Source organism: Spinacia oleracea, chromosome 3, assembly GCF_020520425.1.
Source record: "Spinacia oleracea cultivar Varoflay chromosome 3, BTI_SOV_V1, whole genome shotgun sequence".
Lineage (NCBI taxonomy): Eukaryota > Viridiplantae > Streptophyta > Magnoliopsida > Caryophyllales > Amaranthaceae > Spinacia > Spinacia oleracea.
The window spans coordinates 68,536,796-68,554,785 of record NC_079489.1 but is presented as its reverse complement, the minus strand read 5'-3'; the positions used below and the strand labels follow the sequence as shown (position 1 = coordinate 68,554,785).

The following is a 17,990-nucleotide window of genomic DNA, read 5'->3' as shown; positions in this document are numbered from 1 at the left end:
AACCGAGATATGATTTCACTATGCTTATCAGAAGTGGTGTACTTGCAAATGGAAGACAACATAATGCCGCAAGAAAACAGATCACAGCGAATCTTATTGTAAAATGTAATCAAGCTACTAAAAATTTCTTTCATAACTCTAATGTTACAATGATATGGTGGTTTACAGAAAAAAGGGGGAACTTTTAAACGCTCCATACAACAGAAAACTTTCCCTTTGGAACAGTATAATACAATTAGAAGAAAATGCATGGGAAAATAGATTGAGATCTGAATAAGCTTAACTAGAAAACAGCATCAGTGATCAAAGCAGGAGTTTGTATCTATTTTAGAAAGAAACACCGAGTTTCTTTGCCAAATCATCTCCATCATCCTCATCCATGAATTCCTCTTCATGGTCACCCGTTTCACCATCATTCAACTGATACCCTTCTCCGTCATCCTGTTCATATTCATATTCCCCATCTCCGTGATCATACTCTTCATCAAATTCATGTTCCTCACCATCAGCTTCATCAGCTACAACAAAAACTTCTTCTGCTTCAGGGTGTTTATTATTATTCTTGGGCGAGGAAGATTCACTTTCGCCATTCAACTTTGAATTTTTATTTGAAATTTCACCCTCTTCTTCATCTGCCTCAACAGCCAGAAGCTTATTCTTTACAACCACCTTGGCTTGTTCGTCTGCAGAGTTGAATGCGACTTGTTTCCCTGTATCCGCAGCAGAGTTTGAAGCACTGCTTGTCAAATTTACATCATTTTCATTATGCTTTATCTCTTCTTTATCGTCAGAACTTGTTGTACCCCCAGTGGAAGATGTTCTTTTTCGCTTCAAAATCTCACTTAATGGCCTGGGCCCTGCAAATGAGATATCACCTTCAGTTCCAATAGAACTAGCTAAGACTGTGTCTCTCAGCTTCCCCCCTGAAACTGTTTGTTGGCTCTTCAACTGCTCCTGCCTTCTATCAGTATGTTTGGTGCCTTTTAGTTGGGATAAACTTTTAGGACCAGCAAAGTTGATACCGTTAGACAGAACAATGTCCTTTCTCATCACTGGACCTTTTATTATTCTTTCCTCGCGGCTTTCGTCTTGTATTAGTCCACTCAATCTATCTCGAAGACGACCTTGTTGACTGGGGACTTGCTGCCTGCTTGGGGACGATCTTCCCCATTTCCTACCCCTTTCACTCTCCCTCTCCCTCTCCGAATAAATATCACTACCACTCACTGGAGAAGATCTTCTAGGAAGCTTTATTCTACCCTGAAGGCGATTGCCACGCGAACTCTCACGAGTAGGTGACCGGCGCGAGTCCCTCCTAGTACTCCTGTACCCTCGGTCCTCAGAATGATCATCAAGGCTGTAATTAGAATTAACAACTGATTTCAAGCCATTTACCCTCCTATGCTTAGATAAACGATGACGCAAATCAGAATTCTGATTGAGATCAATACTCTCCGACTTATATGGACCTCTCCTATCCATATGACCTGGTTCACCGAGTGATCTTTCTGAAGATCTTCTACGATGGTCCCGAGGATACTTCTCAGGCAAACGATCAAATGAATCATAGGCACGTCGATTGTGATAAATTTCAGGGTCAACATCAGCAACTGAATTATAATCATCCTGACGACCCATGTCAAACTCATTCAGATTTCTTCCATCATGACCTCTCATCTTCACATACTGATCTTCATTGTGATAAAATTCATCCTTGTTATCATCCACAAGTACATCAAATCCAGGAGAGGATTCCCTCAACGAGTCATCAGCATCTCTACCATTCTGAAAATTCTGGTCGTCATATGAGACACCATGTGCACGTCCAGTCCTACTTCTGGAAATCCCACTGTCAGCGGAGGGAAGTTTCATCTCCCCGTATTTAAGAGCCCCTTCAGTCATACCACTAGGAGGCAGATAGCCTTTTCTAACAGTTGATCCATTCATCGGACGAACAGACTGAATTTTTGGCATTGCATTACCTTGAGGCAGCATTTCAACAACATTAGGTTTATTTGTCTGGAAATTCGTTTTTGGCTGTGTACACTTTTCAAGGCTACCAAAAGCTTTCTTGAAAGCAGGAGCTCCAGGGGTAGCAGTGCTGGCTGGAACCTGTTGAATCTTGGTAGTAGGAAGATTTGGACCATGCATGAAAGGACATCTGTCAGCTTTTAAGCAATATCCCTTCTGAAAGAAAATGCAGGGGACTCCTTGCTTAGTTGGATTCTGAGGAGCTGAAAGAACAGATGGGCCAGGCGGTACAAAAGCAGACGGCCCATCAACTTGAGATCCCACCAAACCATCTAAAGGCTGAATATAAATGGGAAAAGATGATTAGTACTGTCTGGTTGACTAAGCAATTAGACAAGAGTAAAACACTAACATTAGCATAGAATAAGAACTTACAGGATGCCTAAATGAGCATTTTGGATTCAAACAGTTTCCATTCATCCAGTAAAAACAATCTGTCGGGTTCATCCGAGCATATTCACTATGCCGATACTCACATTCGCTTCCCTGTAGACATGCACAGTAATATCAAGAGCATGTCAGATAAACAGAGCAAAACATTCACCATTTTAGACCATCAACGAATTCAGCTCAGACATCATTTTTACCAACTCGGCCTGTGTTTATAAACGCGTCAATAAAGAACATATAACCTAATCAACTAAAGCTACTGATTAGCCATGACAAAAAAAATTATTACACTATAACCAGAATCAAACTAAAAACATAACCCTAAAATCGAAACAAAATCTTTTCACCAGCTTTAAAGTTAGACAATGAAAGAAACCTAATATACTCAACATTCACATATTCTCAAAGATCTAAACCCTAAAATCAGGCCAATCCAAATCATAAAGTAAGCGGATCCGAAAAACCCTGATAACAAACGCAATACCGAACCATATCAAACACAAATAATATCAGCATAATCAAATCAAGCATAATTTACTCAAATCCCTAAGATAGAAGCGGGAAAGAAAAGAAATTAAACAAACGCAAAACAATGAAATAAAATCCGCAAAATCACATAAACTTAACCCCAGAAATTAGCATAATCAATCAATGACAGTTCAAACAAATCAAAGAATACCTTTTTGCAGGTCAAGGGAGAAGCGAGATAATATACGCAATCAGTGTTTCTCTTCATAGATTCATCTTCCGCTGCCGAGGACGAAGAAAGGGGGCCTAGCTGCGGTTGCAATGCCTCCTTAGTAACGGTGGTAGCCATGAATTATCCGGAAAAAATCACAACTTGTATGGCGATGATTAGAGGTACAGATCGAGAAATCGGTAGTGGCGGAAACCCTAGAAACGCAAATAACTAGGGTTTGATTCGGGATTTACTCCCGTTTGTTGTGCTCCAGATTGGGAGAGAGAGAAAGAGGGATTCCAATGGAGAAAGACAGAGAAGTGAGTTGAGTTTTGGGGATTAAGAGATATATAGACAAAAATGGAAACTTGTTCAAGTTCAGCTCGAAGCGGCTCTGGCTTTCTTCTCTCTAAAAGGCCAATCGGCAGTGGCTTTGTGTTTGGCTGTTATTTTCCTGTTTCCCCTTTCTACCCACAATTTACCCTTTTTATTTGGGTTTTTATTTTGATGATATGAGGAATTAAAGGACCTCGCTTTCTCGGCATCATCGCGACGAGTGGACTACCTTTATGTATTGTACTCCCTCCGTCCCGGAATACTCGACCCAGTTTGACCGGCACAGAGTTTAAGGGACTTGAATGACTTATTTAATTTAATAGGTAGTAGTTGATAGTGGGGTATTATTTTAATGTAGTTAATGGGAAATGTGTGAAGGGGTGGGGTTGGGGGAGAGTAGGGGTTGAATTTTTAATTATTTTTTGTATGGAGTAGGGGTAGGTGGGTTAATAGGGGTGGAGTGAGAAATAATATAATATTGTTAGAATATTTCCATTTTTAGAAACAGGTCAAGTATTAAGGGACGGCCCGATAAGGAAAACAGGTCAAGTATTCCGGGATGGAGGGAGTATTTATTTTATCTGAATTTATTTTTTGTGGAAAAAAAATTATTTTTTCTATTTTATTTGTGTGAAAACATTTGAAAAAACTTATTAGCGTGTGAAAGTGTTTTAAAAAAACTTATTTTTTCTGAACTTATATTATTTGAAATTAACTGAAATTATTTTGTCTGAAATATGTCAAAATAAGTTGAATATAACATAGTTCAAATTTTAATAGAGATTCAACAACGTTGTAGGGAAGCGAATCAGGCGGTGCATTTCATTATAAATTTTGGCCATAAGACGTTGTTTAATCATCCTCAGTCGATTTAATTTAGGTAACAATATGTTGTTTTTGTTTTTGTTGTTCGACCATGCTCGAGCTTGAACGTTTACTTTCTCATGCTCCGTTTGAGCTTTTCTGTTTGTATTTCAAGTTTGAGTTCGAGTTCGAGCTTAAAATCATACGAGCTATAAACAAGTTATGCAACTCTTTTCTTATGAAGATTATAAATAATAATAAAAAATAAAAAAAACAATCTATATATATTATTAAATCTCAAAGGCAGTCCATGACATCTCTCCATGTGTCACGATGACTTGGCAAGTGACACGGCATCGTAGCGCCACGCCCTGCGCACATGATTGTTTATTGTGTCCTACAAAATAAATGTCGTTACCCATCCTTTAACCCATGACCTCTTATATGTTGATGCTAAGTTTTATCCATCACTCCAACGATATAACGTGTGACTCTAAAACAACTAAAAAGAAGAAAAGTCGTATAAAAATGTAATGCCCAAATTTATGTATTTGAGTAACAACTTATTATAACAATTTTTCTCTTAATTTCTATTCCCTCATTAATCAAATCATATATCTTTTCTAGAAATTCATTTAGATCAAACATAAAACCATGACATTAACAGAGAAAAGATAGAAAAAAATAATTTTGCACTTTCTTTTAGCCAATCGAATGCGTTTTTTTTTTCTCTAAAATGTATTTCGACTTTGTAACTCAATATACTATTGTAATTTTTTTTATTATTATTATTAGTTGTAATTAAATTATTACAAAAATAAAGTTTTATACAAATAAAAAATTACTCAAAAAATTAGTTCAACAATTATTGGTTAACCAATTTTAGTCTTAAACTGCATGAAATTCATATTATTCTCAAATTGCATATATAAAGAAATTTATAAGTAAATTTGAAATGAATAAGAAAAATCAACTATATGCAATACTCTGGGGCATATCCCGGGACACTAACTAGTTAAATAATTAAATAGCTAAAAACTTTGAAATTTAAAATCAAACTAGATGTTAAGTTTGTGCATTGTCCGGATTGCTTGAATTTGTAAATTATATAAAATGGTATTGTTCCTTCTTAACCCCTGATATGAAAAGAAACGATAACCTTAGGAATTATATACCCCTTTCTCAATAAGACTCCTATCAAATAACCTTACTTTAAATGAATACTACCATTGTATTATTTTGGGTGATACTTTGTGTACTCCACAAAAGTCTCCTTTGAAAATAGATAAAGTTTATGAAATTTTCATATTCAAACGCGCATAAGTTTGCTGAAAACCTATGCCTGATTTTTACAACTATAATTATACTATCAAAATGTTTTTTCAGTTTTATCTAACATATATCATATATGCAATGCTTTTTTGAATTGTGTGTACAAAATATATTCAATCAGATTCAATAGGGTCATTAGAGACTCTTACGTAACTTTAAAACAGACTAAGACAAACTTACGACATCTTGCTATTGAAAGTTTTAAAAACTTGAATTAATCTAACTTTAAGTGAGGTTGCTCAGCTTAAAGTATCATTGAATTTGTAGGATTTTGAAATTGATTTTTGAAATTGAACTAGAAGATTAAATTTTAGTACTGGAAACTTGAAAAATTAGGAGACTTAATATTAAAAGGCCAGTAGGATATTTCAAATGCGAAAATCATCACTTTTATATGCTCATAATATTTTTTAAAAAAATCTGGTTTAAAGAAAGGTTTCCCTCTTTTAAAAATTATTGAATTACACTACTAGAAAAAAGGACATTTAACAACAAACAATTTTGTCGTAAAAAACCTCAATTATTGTCGTTAAAACCTTTAACGACGGAATTTTTCCGTCGTGATGTTCGTTGTAACATGTTCCGTCATTATTGGCTTTAACGACGATGTTCGTCATTAATAATTAACATTATTAACAACGAATTATGATTTCGTCTTTAAACATTAACGACGGATTACCGTTTCATCGTTAACAATTAACGACGGATTATCGTTTCGTCGTTAACTTTTAACGACGACATCTTAATTCATCGTTAAGTATTAACGACGAAGTTACAATTTCATCGTTAAAAGTTAACAACGAAACGATCATCCGTCTTTAATTGTTAACGAAGAAATTGTGATCCGTCGTTAGGTACTTATTCACAATTAACAGTTAAGCAATAACGACCAATAAATCCTCGTTAAATTTCCTTCCCTAACAGTCAAAAAATTTGAAAATTTGGCAATAATGACTACCTATTATGTCGTTAATATTGCAATCATAATAATATTATTTGCGTCCTTCAAAGCACCTACATTTTCCCTGTGAAACAATATAGATAACTATAATTAAATCAACTAAAACAAATGAAAATTTCATTACTTAAAAGATTTTTGACAATAGAATTTCCAGTTACATGAAACCAAAAATAACATCCCCTCGTCTTTAAATTCTTAAAAACTAAAAGATAAATAATTTTTGTTCAATCTAAAAGAACAACATAAAATCTAAATAGTTGAAGTGTTCTCTCTTAGAGTGCCATCTTTTGAAAAGCATTGTAGAAATACTTCTTTAAATGCTTTAAGCTCATTAAGATCATCTTCAACTGAACTCATGAGACTCTTAAGTGCATTACTTTCTTCTTGTACCGTATCCCCGCGATTGGTAAGAACGTGATTTTCTTTATTTACCTCATTCAACTTAGATTGAAGTTCCACCCTACTTGGTTGTGGTCCTGATATTTCTTTAAGTGTTATTTCCTCCTCCAAAACCTGATCACGAGACTCCGACTTAAACACCTTTTGTGCTACCTATATAAAAAACCAAAAAAGTTAAATATCATGGCATGACAAAGTGAAAATAAAACAAAAAAGATAAATGAAGAAAAAGCACATGTACATGGGAAAGTGTTGGTTCTTCTTCTATTATTTTATGAATTTCCTCGTACAAACATATATAACCATCTCAATTAGTATCATACACGGGTGGCTCTTATTAAGACCAATTGTCAAAGTTCTAATCTCTTAGTTAAGTTTCAAGATACAAAAATATCATGATTTGTCAGATTATATTTTGACAATCTGTAAGAACATGATCTTTAAGTGTTATTTAATAGATAATTTTGACAGATAAATTGACAGTCTCAATCTGTTCAAGACACAACAATATCATGATTTGAGTCAAGCAATCAGACTAAAACATGGAACGTTTGGTTTTTGTATACTAACAGTAACCATGGGAGTTCTCAATACTTCTGCACCTCAACAATGAACAGACAGGCCATGGGACAATCCCAAAAATAACACATAAGGCAATACGAGCTAGCAGTGCGCATTGGAAAAGGTATCGTGCATTAAGGGTTGTAGGCGAGTAATGAAATTGTTGGTATAGTCTGCCTGTAAAATTGAGTGGGGTCATGCTAGGCCTAGGTTACATATTCGGATGAGGATTTCTATAGTGAGTTACAGTTTTAACTTTTCAGAGTTCTCACCATATAGTCATATACTCCATTTACCCAGAAAAATTCAAACTGTCTATGCTAACAATAGTTGCTTCTTGAGCTGGTTTTCAGTAATAACAACAAATGCGCGCCCTGACTGACTAGCCTAAGGCAACATCTAGAAAAATTTGAACAAGAATAAACTTAAATACAAATTAGAGGAACATGTGATCAAACATGCCGATGCATCAGTTGCTAGTCATTGCACTGTAACACCTATAACTTTAAGGAATGAAATCAGACAGATAGCAAAATCAAAGATACATCATCGTATTATAATCATGAGTGATGTACTATACCATGATGCATAGTAGATTAAATCACCAATGAAATCAGCAAATCGGTAACAAAATACTAGAGTTTTAAGTGATGAATGAGTCAGCCATGATCACCATAACTCTGGAGTCACTACAAAAAATTACGGCATTAAGCAAAGCTTTTTTGGTTAGATAGCGACGCAATTTTTTTTTGAAATTTTGTACAACGATGTTAAAAGTGTCGATATTTTTAAGAGCCGATATATACCGGCGCTTTTTTCAGCCACTATTTTGCAACTATGACGCACTTTACAGTCACAATTATAGTCATATATGGACGTTGTATGTAGTTGAAATATTTCGACGCTTTAAATCGTCACTATTTACACGTTCCATAGATTTTACCAGCTATTTTTGACGCTTTGTTTCATAATTAACTTCGTTTCCTTTTTCGCTCCCAGTTACCGCCATACAAATTTAGACGCTTTTGAGTTCCACAATTTCTCACAATATTCTTTTTCCATTTTTGGTAAATTATACGGTCATTAACCTAGAACCATGAATTATCTCTAAAAAATATACTTCGTATTAAGCATGGATAATCATAATCAAATTTAAATATTAATTTATTACATTATCATAAGTTATAATAATGATTATCGAATCAATCCATACATTAATTTGCACCATCTAGTCAAATTGAACTAAAAGCAATATTTTTAAAAAAAAATCTCCTAGCATCATTTTTCCTAGAAGATAGTCCATAACTAAAATAAAAACAACTTCCTAACTACATACAAATTAACCAAGTAAACATAACGCTATGCTAGCTTAATTTCAAGATAAATTGTTGATCTCTTGATTACCACTTGAATCACCAATAATCTGCAAAGAAAATTTAATATGCCAAATACATCTACAAAGAATTATTAACACATTTTAAAATCAATCACTTTAGCCTATACAAATAAAGAAAAGTCAAATAAATGAGTAGGATCCTAAACATACCAAAATCAAGCATCTCCAAGGTTCCAAAAACCTTAAAACTTTCATACTTTTTGCGAAGTAAAGATATAGATTGAATATTCTTGAAGACCTGAATAGTTTATCTTGAGATTATTATTTAAAGAACATACATTGTGCTTATAAGGAAGAAATATAGCATACATGCCACAATATCATATCGACAAACACAAACTACACAAGTCGCATTATCTCATATCTCATTCAGCATCAAGAAGAGGTATATTGAAGAACATTATTCTTGGTTGTGTTGATTGGCATGAAGGTTATCTAAGACGGAAAGAAAGATATACCATCAGATCCAACATGTGTACATAAAACAACTCTTCGCCATTACAGGACAGAGAAGGCAAAACAAATAAGTTGGAAGTTAAATTGTGAGGAAAACTACCTACATGTCCTAACCAAGTTAAATTGAAAGTCGTCCATTTTAATTTGTCATATTGTTGCCAATTTGCATCTTATGACTGCTGTTTTTCCTTGCGTGATTTGTATACTCTATGAATCTTTGTTCTATATGTGCTCACCTTGTCTTCTCTTGAGTCATACTTAGCTAATTTCAACCTTAAAAGAGTTTAGGTTTTTTTTTTTAAAATCAGTGCTAACCTTTTGAGGGATCTTTTAGATTCTTAGCATTATGGTAAGTTTATTGATTATCTTGCAAGTTAAATTGTAATACCCCGATTCTAGACCATATTAAAATATTAGTTTAAAATGATAAAACGTTAATTTGAGTATAAAATTCGGCAGAGTTTCCTTTGTAATTGAACAAAACCCAAAAAATGGGATATTTAAAAACCTGTTACATTCAACAACACCAATAAACCTGCGTGTTCTTAAACATAAGCGGAAGCAATAACAGCGAATCGGAGTATCACCGCCGCATTTACCTAAGAGCAAATGCAAGGCTACAAACCTCAAGATCGATAAAGGATAATTAACGTTACAAACCTCTTTGCGTTAACTAAATTAAAACTTGACAATCATATAAAACTTATAAATTAAATTAACTATTAGAAATTTACGATTGTAAACCCACTTTATAGTACATTTACTTCTATAATCACCATCCTCATTCGAAGCAACCTTTGAAATCAATAATACATGTGGATAATAGTCATCTGATCACCATAACAAAATGGGTCGTCGCAGGTTCAATCCCAAATGGGAGAACAACACAAACAAGAAACAAACAAGAAATACACACGTCAGCGAAAGCTGAGTACCACAACTCTACCTTAATCAATCATTCAGAAAACTCATGCACATATTTAAGGAACGTTAAATAATATATTTAATAATGAATACTCATGTCAAGACATATTGTTTCTCAATAAATTTGAACAACAAAAGATAGAGCAGGCGAAGTTATGTTAGTTTCAAGTGAGTATTTGAGATCTCTAATGGTCCTCTATTGGAGCTCTTCCCTAATCCTATTTATCTCTTATATTCCAAATTCCCATTATTCCTATCCTAAGTAGATCCGGGTGCCCCTGACAATCTACTGAATAATAGATAGACCCGGGAGCCCCTGACAGTCTATTTAATGTGTACCCGGGAGCCCCTGACAGTAAATTCAATAACCTCTAGTGTGCATACCCCCCAACTCTAGCTTTTATTGTGACCCGGGAGTCCCTGAACAGTCACACTAGAGATGAGGACGGTTTACCATCTTGCCACATACGGCGATAATTAATTCCGAATTGCCACATACGGCGAAAATCAACCAATAAGTCCCATAACCACCTTGAATCCTTTTTCTCCAATTCTCAAGAGTTCATCCTCGTTGTTTCTATTATAAAACCTTAATATATATATATATATATATATATATATATATATATATCAAGAAACCCACGAGTTAGATCTTTAACTAACCATCAAATTATCTCACTTATCACTAATATAAGATATGAAATTCATTAATAATTTATTATATAAAGTAACTCATAATTCTCAATTTCATCTCTTGATATTAATCTATTGATATTAATATAAGGACAACCAACATCAATAACACTATTAAAGCAGGAAAAAATGTAATTAACAAAATTCAACAATGAAAACAACAACAACAATATCAACAACGATAATGGCCAAATAGGGACAATAACACTTCAATTAAATGGCAGCAACAACATCAGTCACCCAACATAATTAAACTATTTTCAATAATTATTGATTTCAAAGTCTTGAATTAAAGAAAGAGAGAAAGAAATGAAGGAGGAGTGTGGCACCTCCGGCTAGCAACAATCAACGACACCAACAACGACCACCACCAAGCAACACCAACAATCCTGGCGGCGGCGGCGACGACGACGACATGCCAGGGGTGGAACAGCAGCAGCGCCGACGAGTGTTTGCAGCAGCGGTGTACCACCGCAAGAAAAGGAGAGAGAAATTTAATAAGTTAGGGTTTTAAGATTTTAAACCAAGAACTAATTCAATCAATTGAGGGAGAAATTAAAATCAATTTACCAATTAGTGACAGAGTGCAAATGATGTTGTGTTGGTGGCCACCATTAGTGGCGGCGGCAGACAGAGGAAGGGCGAGCACGGAGGCGGAACAACCCCACCAACCTCAACAATTAATGCAACAACCATCACAACCACCGCATCACGGGCGGCGCGAACACCCAGGGGAGGCAGAGAAACGGTGACGCGGTGCGGTGCGGGCGACAGTGGAGGGAAGCAAGAGGAGAGAGAATCGAGAGTTAGAGAAGAGGGGAGTCGGGTGAGGAGGAGAGAGAGAGAGAGAGAGAGTTAATCCTTTTCATTTTCTTTTTTTCTAGTTTCTTGTTTTGAGGCAAAGGTATTATGATGACTCATTAGCACTTGCAATGACACATGGCAAGGAAAGTAGAGTAATTAAATCGGCATGACTTAGTTAACAAACAACCTTTATAAAAAAAAATTCTGATTTTAAGCTTACCTATAATTAACTTCAAATAAGTGAAATCTGTTAGGTTATGATACATATGACAATTCATAAATCATGCGGAAAAAACCATAAAGCCAGGAAAGCATATTATTTACACATAATCATTTAGCATAGTTTAGATGCATACTCTTTGTTGCGTGCCTTCCCTAGCTGCGCCCGAACCGAACAAGAACAAGTCTTTAGGACTCCAAGTGTCGTCCCTCCGTAGATAGTCCACAGCACGTCCGGATCCGCCTTAAGATTGACCAACTAGAATCGCCCTTAAGGTACTACTTATTTTCGGCTAAATGGGCAAGAGTTATGGCTGATTTTTCTGCTTAAAAATCCTAGCTTTGAATACTTGAAAACTTGTATATAAATAATGACCCTAGGCCCTTATTTATAGAGGTATGGAAAAGGAATTGTAATCCTACTAGGATGTGGATTTGTTAATTAGAACTTTATTAGGACTCTAAATAACAAAGCAAATCTAATAAGATTAGGATTTTAATCTTCGCACGAATCCTAATAGAATTAGGATTTCCCGCACACGCATCGTACAAGCCGTGCACCCGCGCAGGCCTTGCGGCCCACGACAAGCGCACATCCCATGTGCGGTGCTGCGTGCGCGCGCGCCCTTGGCTGGGCCTGGCCTTGCGCTGGGCCTGGTCGAGGCGTGCGTTGCTGCGTGCGGCACGCTGGGCGATGGCCTGGCTTCGTGCTGGGCCTTCGTCTAGCGGGCCTCGTCCGATGCTAATTCGTACGATACGCTTCCGATTAAATTCCCGATTCCGGAATTCATTTCCGATACGAACAACATTTAATATTTCCGATTCCGGAATTAATTTCCGTTTCGAACAAATATTTAATATTTCCGTTTCCGGAATTATTTTCCGATTCCGATAATATTTCTGATTCTGACAATATTTCCGTTTCCGGCAATATTTCCGATTCCGGCAATATTTCCATTTCCGATAATATTTTCCGATATGTACCATGTTTCCGTTTCTGGCAACATCTACGACTTGGATAATATTTATATTTCCGATACGATCCATATTTCCGTTTCCGGCAATATCATCGTTTCCGGAGTATTCATTTCTTGCCTGTGACGATCTCAGCTCCCACTGAAACCAAGATCCGTCGATTCCGAATATCCATAGATGGAGTATTTAATGCCATTAAATACTTGATCCGTTTACGTACTATTTGTGTGACCCTACGGGTTCAGTCAAGAGTAAGCTGTGGATTAATATCATTAATTCCACTTGAACTGAAGCGGCCTCTAGCTAGGCATTCAGCTCACTTGATCTCACTGAATTATTAACTTGTTAATTAATACTGAACCGCATTTATTAGACTTAACATAGAATGCATACTTGGACCAAGGGCATTATTTCCTTCAGTCTCCCACTTGTCCTTAGGGACAAGTGTGCATTTCCTAATTCCTTTGTCGCTCGATGCTTGCTCTTGAACATAAGGTAAGAGTTGTCATCCTTATTATGTCCAGAGGTGTTCCTCGGTTTCAGAGTTCAACTGATCAAATAAACAGATAATCATAGCCTATGATTCATCCGAGCACGGCCATACATTTCACAGTTTCTAGCTCTCCGAGTGGCTTTGTACAACTTTTAAGCATCTCATCCCGATTTATGGGAGGACAATCCCAATCTTGCGATCTTGAGATTAGACTTCGCTTGATAGGTGATTACCTGAGCGTTGCCTTTATAGCCTCCTTTTACGGTGCGACGGTTGGTCAACGTCAAAGCAACCAGTTCTCAAACAAGTAATCTCAAATCACTCAAGTATTGAGGATTTAGTGTCTAATAATTTTAATGAAATTTACTTATGACAGATTTTCATCTCTTACAGTAAAGGTTCATAGGTCTTGTCCGATACTAGTCTTCCCAAAGTAAGTATCTATGCAAATGATTATGACATTGCCATGTCCACATAGTTCAAGAAACAGAACTACTAGTCATCTTGCATTCTAATCGTCTAACGTTTTCTATGCGTCCAATTTTATAGAAAACTCCGACTAGGGACCATTTTCAACCTTTGACATTCAAGTTCACTTGATAGACATTTCTTAGTCACAGGACTGGTCCTGACAGTCTATCTTGAATATATCGTCAAATTGAAGGGACTCATCATTTAATAAACCACTAATTAAATGGAAAAATGAATTCTTTTCATTTGTTGTGAATGATTAACCAATAATGTTTTACAAAGATTTAAACTCTAAAACTTTAAAACATTAAACAGGGACATCAAAGCCATTCTCCAATATGCTTGATTCCCATAGCTGCAGTGTGCGAGTTGTGCTTCGCCTGCGGCAGAGGTTTAGTTAATGGATCTGATATGTTGTCATCAGTTCCAATCTTGTTTATCTCGACTTCTTTTCTTTCAACGAACTCTCGTAGAAGGTGAAATCTACGAAGTACATGCTTGACTCTCTGGTGGTGTCTAGGCTCCTTTGCCTGTGCAATAGCTCCGTTATTATCACAATACAGGGCTATTGGTCCTTTAATGGAGGGGACTACACCAAGTTCAACTATGAACTTCCTTAGCCATATAGCTTCCTTTGCTGCTTCATGTGCAGCAATGTACTCCGCTTCAGTTGTAGAATCCGCAATGGTGCTTTGCTTAGCACTTTTCCAGCTTACTGTACCTCCGTTGAGGCAGAAGGCAAACCCAGACTGTGATCTGAAATCATCTTTGTCGGTTTGGAAACTTGCGTCCGTATAGCCTTTAACAATTAATTCATCATCTCCACCATAGACCAGGAAGTCATCTTTGTGCCTTTTCAGGTACTTCAGAATATTCTTGGCAGCAGTCCAATGCGCCTCTCCTGGGTCTGACTGGTATCTGCTTGTAGCACTGAGTGCGTACGCAACATCCGGGCGTGTACATATCATAGCATACATTATTGAACCAATCAATGATGCATATGGAATCCCATTCATTCGTCTACGCTCATCAAGTGTTTTCGGGCACTGAGTCTTGCTTAGAGTTATTCCATGAGACATGGGTAGGTAGCCTCGCTTGGAGTCCGCCATCTTGAACCTATCAAGTACCTTATTGATATAAGTGCTTTGACTAAGTCCAATCATCCTTTTAGATCTATCTTTGTAAATCTTGATGCCCAATATGTACTGTGCTTCTCCTAGATCTTTCATCGAAAAACATTTCCCAAGCCAAATCTTGACAGAGTTCAACATAGGAATGTCATTTCCGATAAGTAATATGTCGTCGACATATAATACTAGGAAAGCAATTTTGCTCCCACTGACTTTCTTGTATACACAAGATTCGTCTGCGTTCTTGATGAAACCAAAGTCACTGACTGCTTCATCAAAACGTATATTCCAGCTCCTGGATGCCTGCTTCAATCCGTAGATTAACTTCTTTAGCTTGCATACCTTTTTAGCATTCTTTGGATCCTCAAAACCTTCAGGCTGTGTCATAAACACAGTTTCTGTTAAAACGCCGTTTAAGAAAGCAGTTTTGACATCCATCTGCCATATTTCGTAATCGTAATATGCAGCGATTGCTAACATTATCCGAATAGACTTTAGCATTGCAACTGGTGAAAAGGTTTCATCGTAATCCACACCGTGGACTTGCCTGTAACCTTTTGCAACCAATCTAGCTTTGAAAAATTCAAGTTTCCCATCCTTGTCCTTTTTCAGTTTGAAAACCCATTTGCTTCCAATGGCTTGGTAGCCATCTGGCAAATCGACCAAATCCCATACTTGGTTTTCAGACATGGAGTCTAATTCAGATTGCATGGCTTCCTGCCATTGCTTGGAGCTAGGGCTCGTCATAGCTTGTTTGTAAGTCGCAGGTTCATCACTTTCAAGTAATAGAACGTCATAGCTCTCGTTCGTCAAAATACCTAAGTACCTTTCCGGTTGAGATCTATATCTTTGCGATCTACGCGGGGGTAACATTTCTAGATTGACCATGATTCTCACCAGATTCTTCTAAAGATCTCTGAGTTTCATCCTGAATGTCATCTTGAGCATTCTCTAGAGTTTGTTGTTCGACTCGAATTTCTTCGAGGTCTACTTTTCTCCCACTTGTCATTTTGGAAATGTGATCTTTCTCCAAAAAGACACCATCTCGAGCAACAAACACCTTGTTCTCAGATGTATTGTAGAAGTAATACCCCTTTGTTTCCTTTGGATAGCCCACAAGGATACATTTGTCAGATTTTGGATGAAGTTTGTCTGAAATTAATCGTTTGACGTATACTTCACATCCCCAAATCTTAAGAAAAGACACATTTGGAGGCTTTCCAAACCATAATTCATATGGAGTCTTTTCGACAGTTTTAGACGGAGCTCTATTTATAGTGAGTGCAGCTGTATTTAGTGCATGTCCCCAAAATTCTAATGGAAGTTTGGCCTGACCCATCATTGACCTGACCATGTCTAGCAAGGTTCTGTTCCTCCGTTCCGACACACCGTTCCATTGAGGTGTTCCAGGAGGAGTCAATTCTGATAGAATTCCACATTCTTTCAGATGGTCATCAAATTCATAGCTCAGATATTCACCGCCTCTATCAGACCGCAGTGCCTTAATCTTCTTGCCTAATTGATTCTCTACTTCACTCTGAAATTCCTTGAATTTGTCAAAGGATTCAGACTTATGCTTCATTAGGTAGACATAACCATATCTACTGAAGTCATCAGTGAAAGTGATAAAGTAGCTGAAACCACCTCTAGCATTTGTGCTCATTGGTCCACATACATCTGTATGGATTAAACCCAATAGTTCACTTGCTCTTTCTCCAACTTTAGAGAAAGGTTGCTTTGTCATTTTGCCAAGTAAACATGATTCGCATTTACCATAATCCTCTAAGTCAAATGGTTCTAGAATTCCTTCCTTTTGAAGTCTTTCTAAGCGTTTCAAGTTTATATGGCCTAATCGACAATGCCACAGATAGGTGAGATCTGAATCATCCTTTTTGGCCTTTTTGGTATTTATGTTATATACTTGTTTGTCGTGATCTAATAAATAAAGTCCATTAACTAATCTAGAAGATCCATAAAACATCTCTTTAAAATAAAACGAACAACTATTGTCTTTTATTAAAAAGGAAAATCCCTTAGCATCTAAGCAAGAAACTGAAAAATGATGTTTTTAGTAAGACTTGGAACATGGAAACATTCTTCCAGTTCCAAAACTAGCCCGGAGGGCAACGACAAATAGTAAGTTCCTACAGCTAATGCAGCAATCCGTGCTCCATTTCCCACTCGTAGGTCGACTTCACCCTTGCTTAACTTTCTACTTCTTCTTAGTCCCTGTGGATTGGAACATAAGTGTGAGCCACAACCTGTATCTAATACCCAAGAAGTTGAATTAGCAAGTATACAGTCTATAACGAAAATACCTGAAGATAGAACGACTGTTCCGTTCTTCTGATCTTCCTTTAGCTTCAAGCAATCTCTCTTCCAATGCCCCTTCTTCTTGCAGTAGAAGCATTCGGATTCAGAAGTGGGTTGACTGACCTTCCTCTTTACAGATTTGGCGCCAGTTTGCTTAGTTGGGCTGGCCTTGTTGCCACCTTTCTTAGCATTCCTCTTCTTTCCAGATTTCTTGAACTTGCCCCCACGCACCATAAGCACATCCTGCTTATCACTTTTGAGCGTCTTTTCAGCGGTCTTCAGCATACCGTGAAGCTCAGTGAGCGTTTTGTCCAGACTATTCATACTGTAGTTCAGCTTGAACTGATCATACCCGCTATGAAGAGAATGGAGGATGGCGTCTATAGCCATTTCCTGAGAAAATTGCTGATCCAACCGACTCATATTCTCAATGAGTCCAATCATTTTGAGAACATGTGGACTTACGGGCTCGCCTTTCTTAAGCTTGGTCTCAAGAATTTGCCTATGAGTCTCGAATCTTTCGACTCGAGCCAGATCTTGGAACATGTTCTTCAACTCACTGATGATTGTGAAAGCATCTGAGTTGATGAACGTTTTCTGCAGATCTGCACTCATGGTGGCGA

General features: G+C 36.9%; 2 protein-coding genes across 6 annotated transcripts; both read right to left on the bottom strand.

Moving 5' to 3' along the window:
- Positions 1-93: 93 nt before the first annotated feature.
- On the bottom strand, positions 94-3,641 carry LOC110792074 (zinc finger CCCH domain-containing protein 17). Its single transcript, XM_021996881.2, has 3 exons — positions 3,101-3,641; positions 2,407-2,517; positions 94-2,310 (listed from the first exon to the last, which is right to left on the bottom strand). The coding sequence occupies exons 1-3, from the start codon at positions 3,236-3,238 to the stop codon at positions 328-330; spliced, it is 2,232 nt and encodes a 743-aa protein (XP_021852573.2). The 5' UTR covers positions 3,239-3,641; the 3' UTR covers positions 94-327.
- Positions 3,642-6,629: 2,988 nt separating this feature from the next.
- LOC130469097 (uncharacterized) lies at positions 6,630-11,817 on the bottom strand. 5 transcript variants are annotated; one of them, XM_056838077.1, is made up of 3 exons: positions 11,292-11,817; positions 9,040-9,127; positions 6,630-7,085 (listed from the first exon to the last, which is right to left on the bottom strand). In XM_056838077.1, exons 2-3 carry the CDS (start codon positions 9,082-9,084, stop codon positions 6,783-6,785), a joined length of 348 nt encoding a protein of 115 aa, XP_056694055.1. In that variant the 5' UTR covers positions 9,085-9,127; positions 11,292-11,817; the 3' UTR covers positions 6,630-6,782. The 5 variants fall into 5 exon arrangements, 1 of the variants encoding a protein (XP_056694055.1); XR_008929472.1 differs by lacking the exon at positions 6,630-7,085 and adding an exon at positions 8,637-8,947; XR_008929470.1 differs by lacking the exon at positions 6,630-7,085 and adding an exon at positions 8,637-8,916.
- Between the last annotated feature and the right edge of the window lie 6,173 nt (positions 11,818-17,990).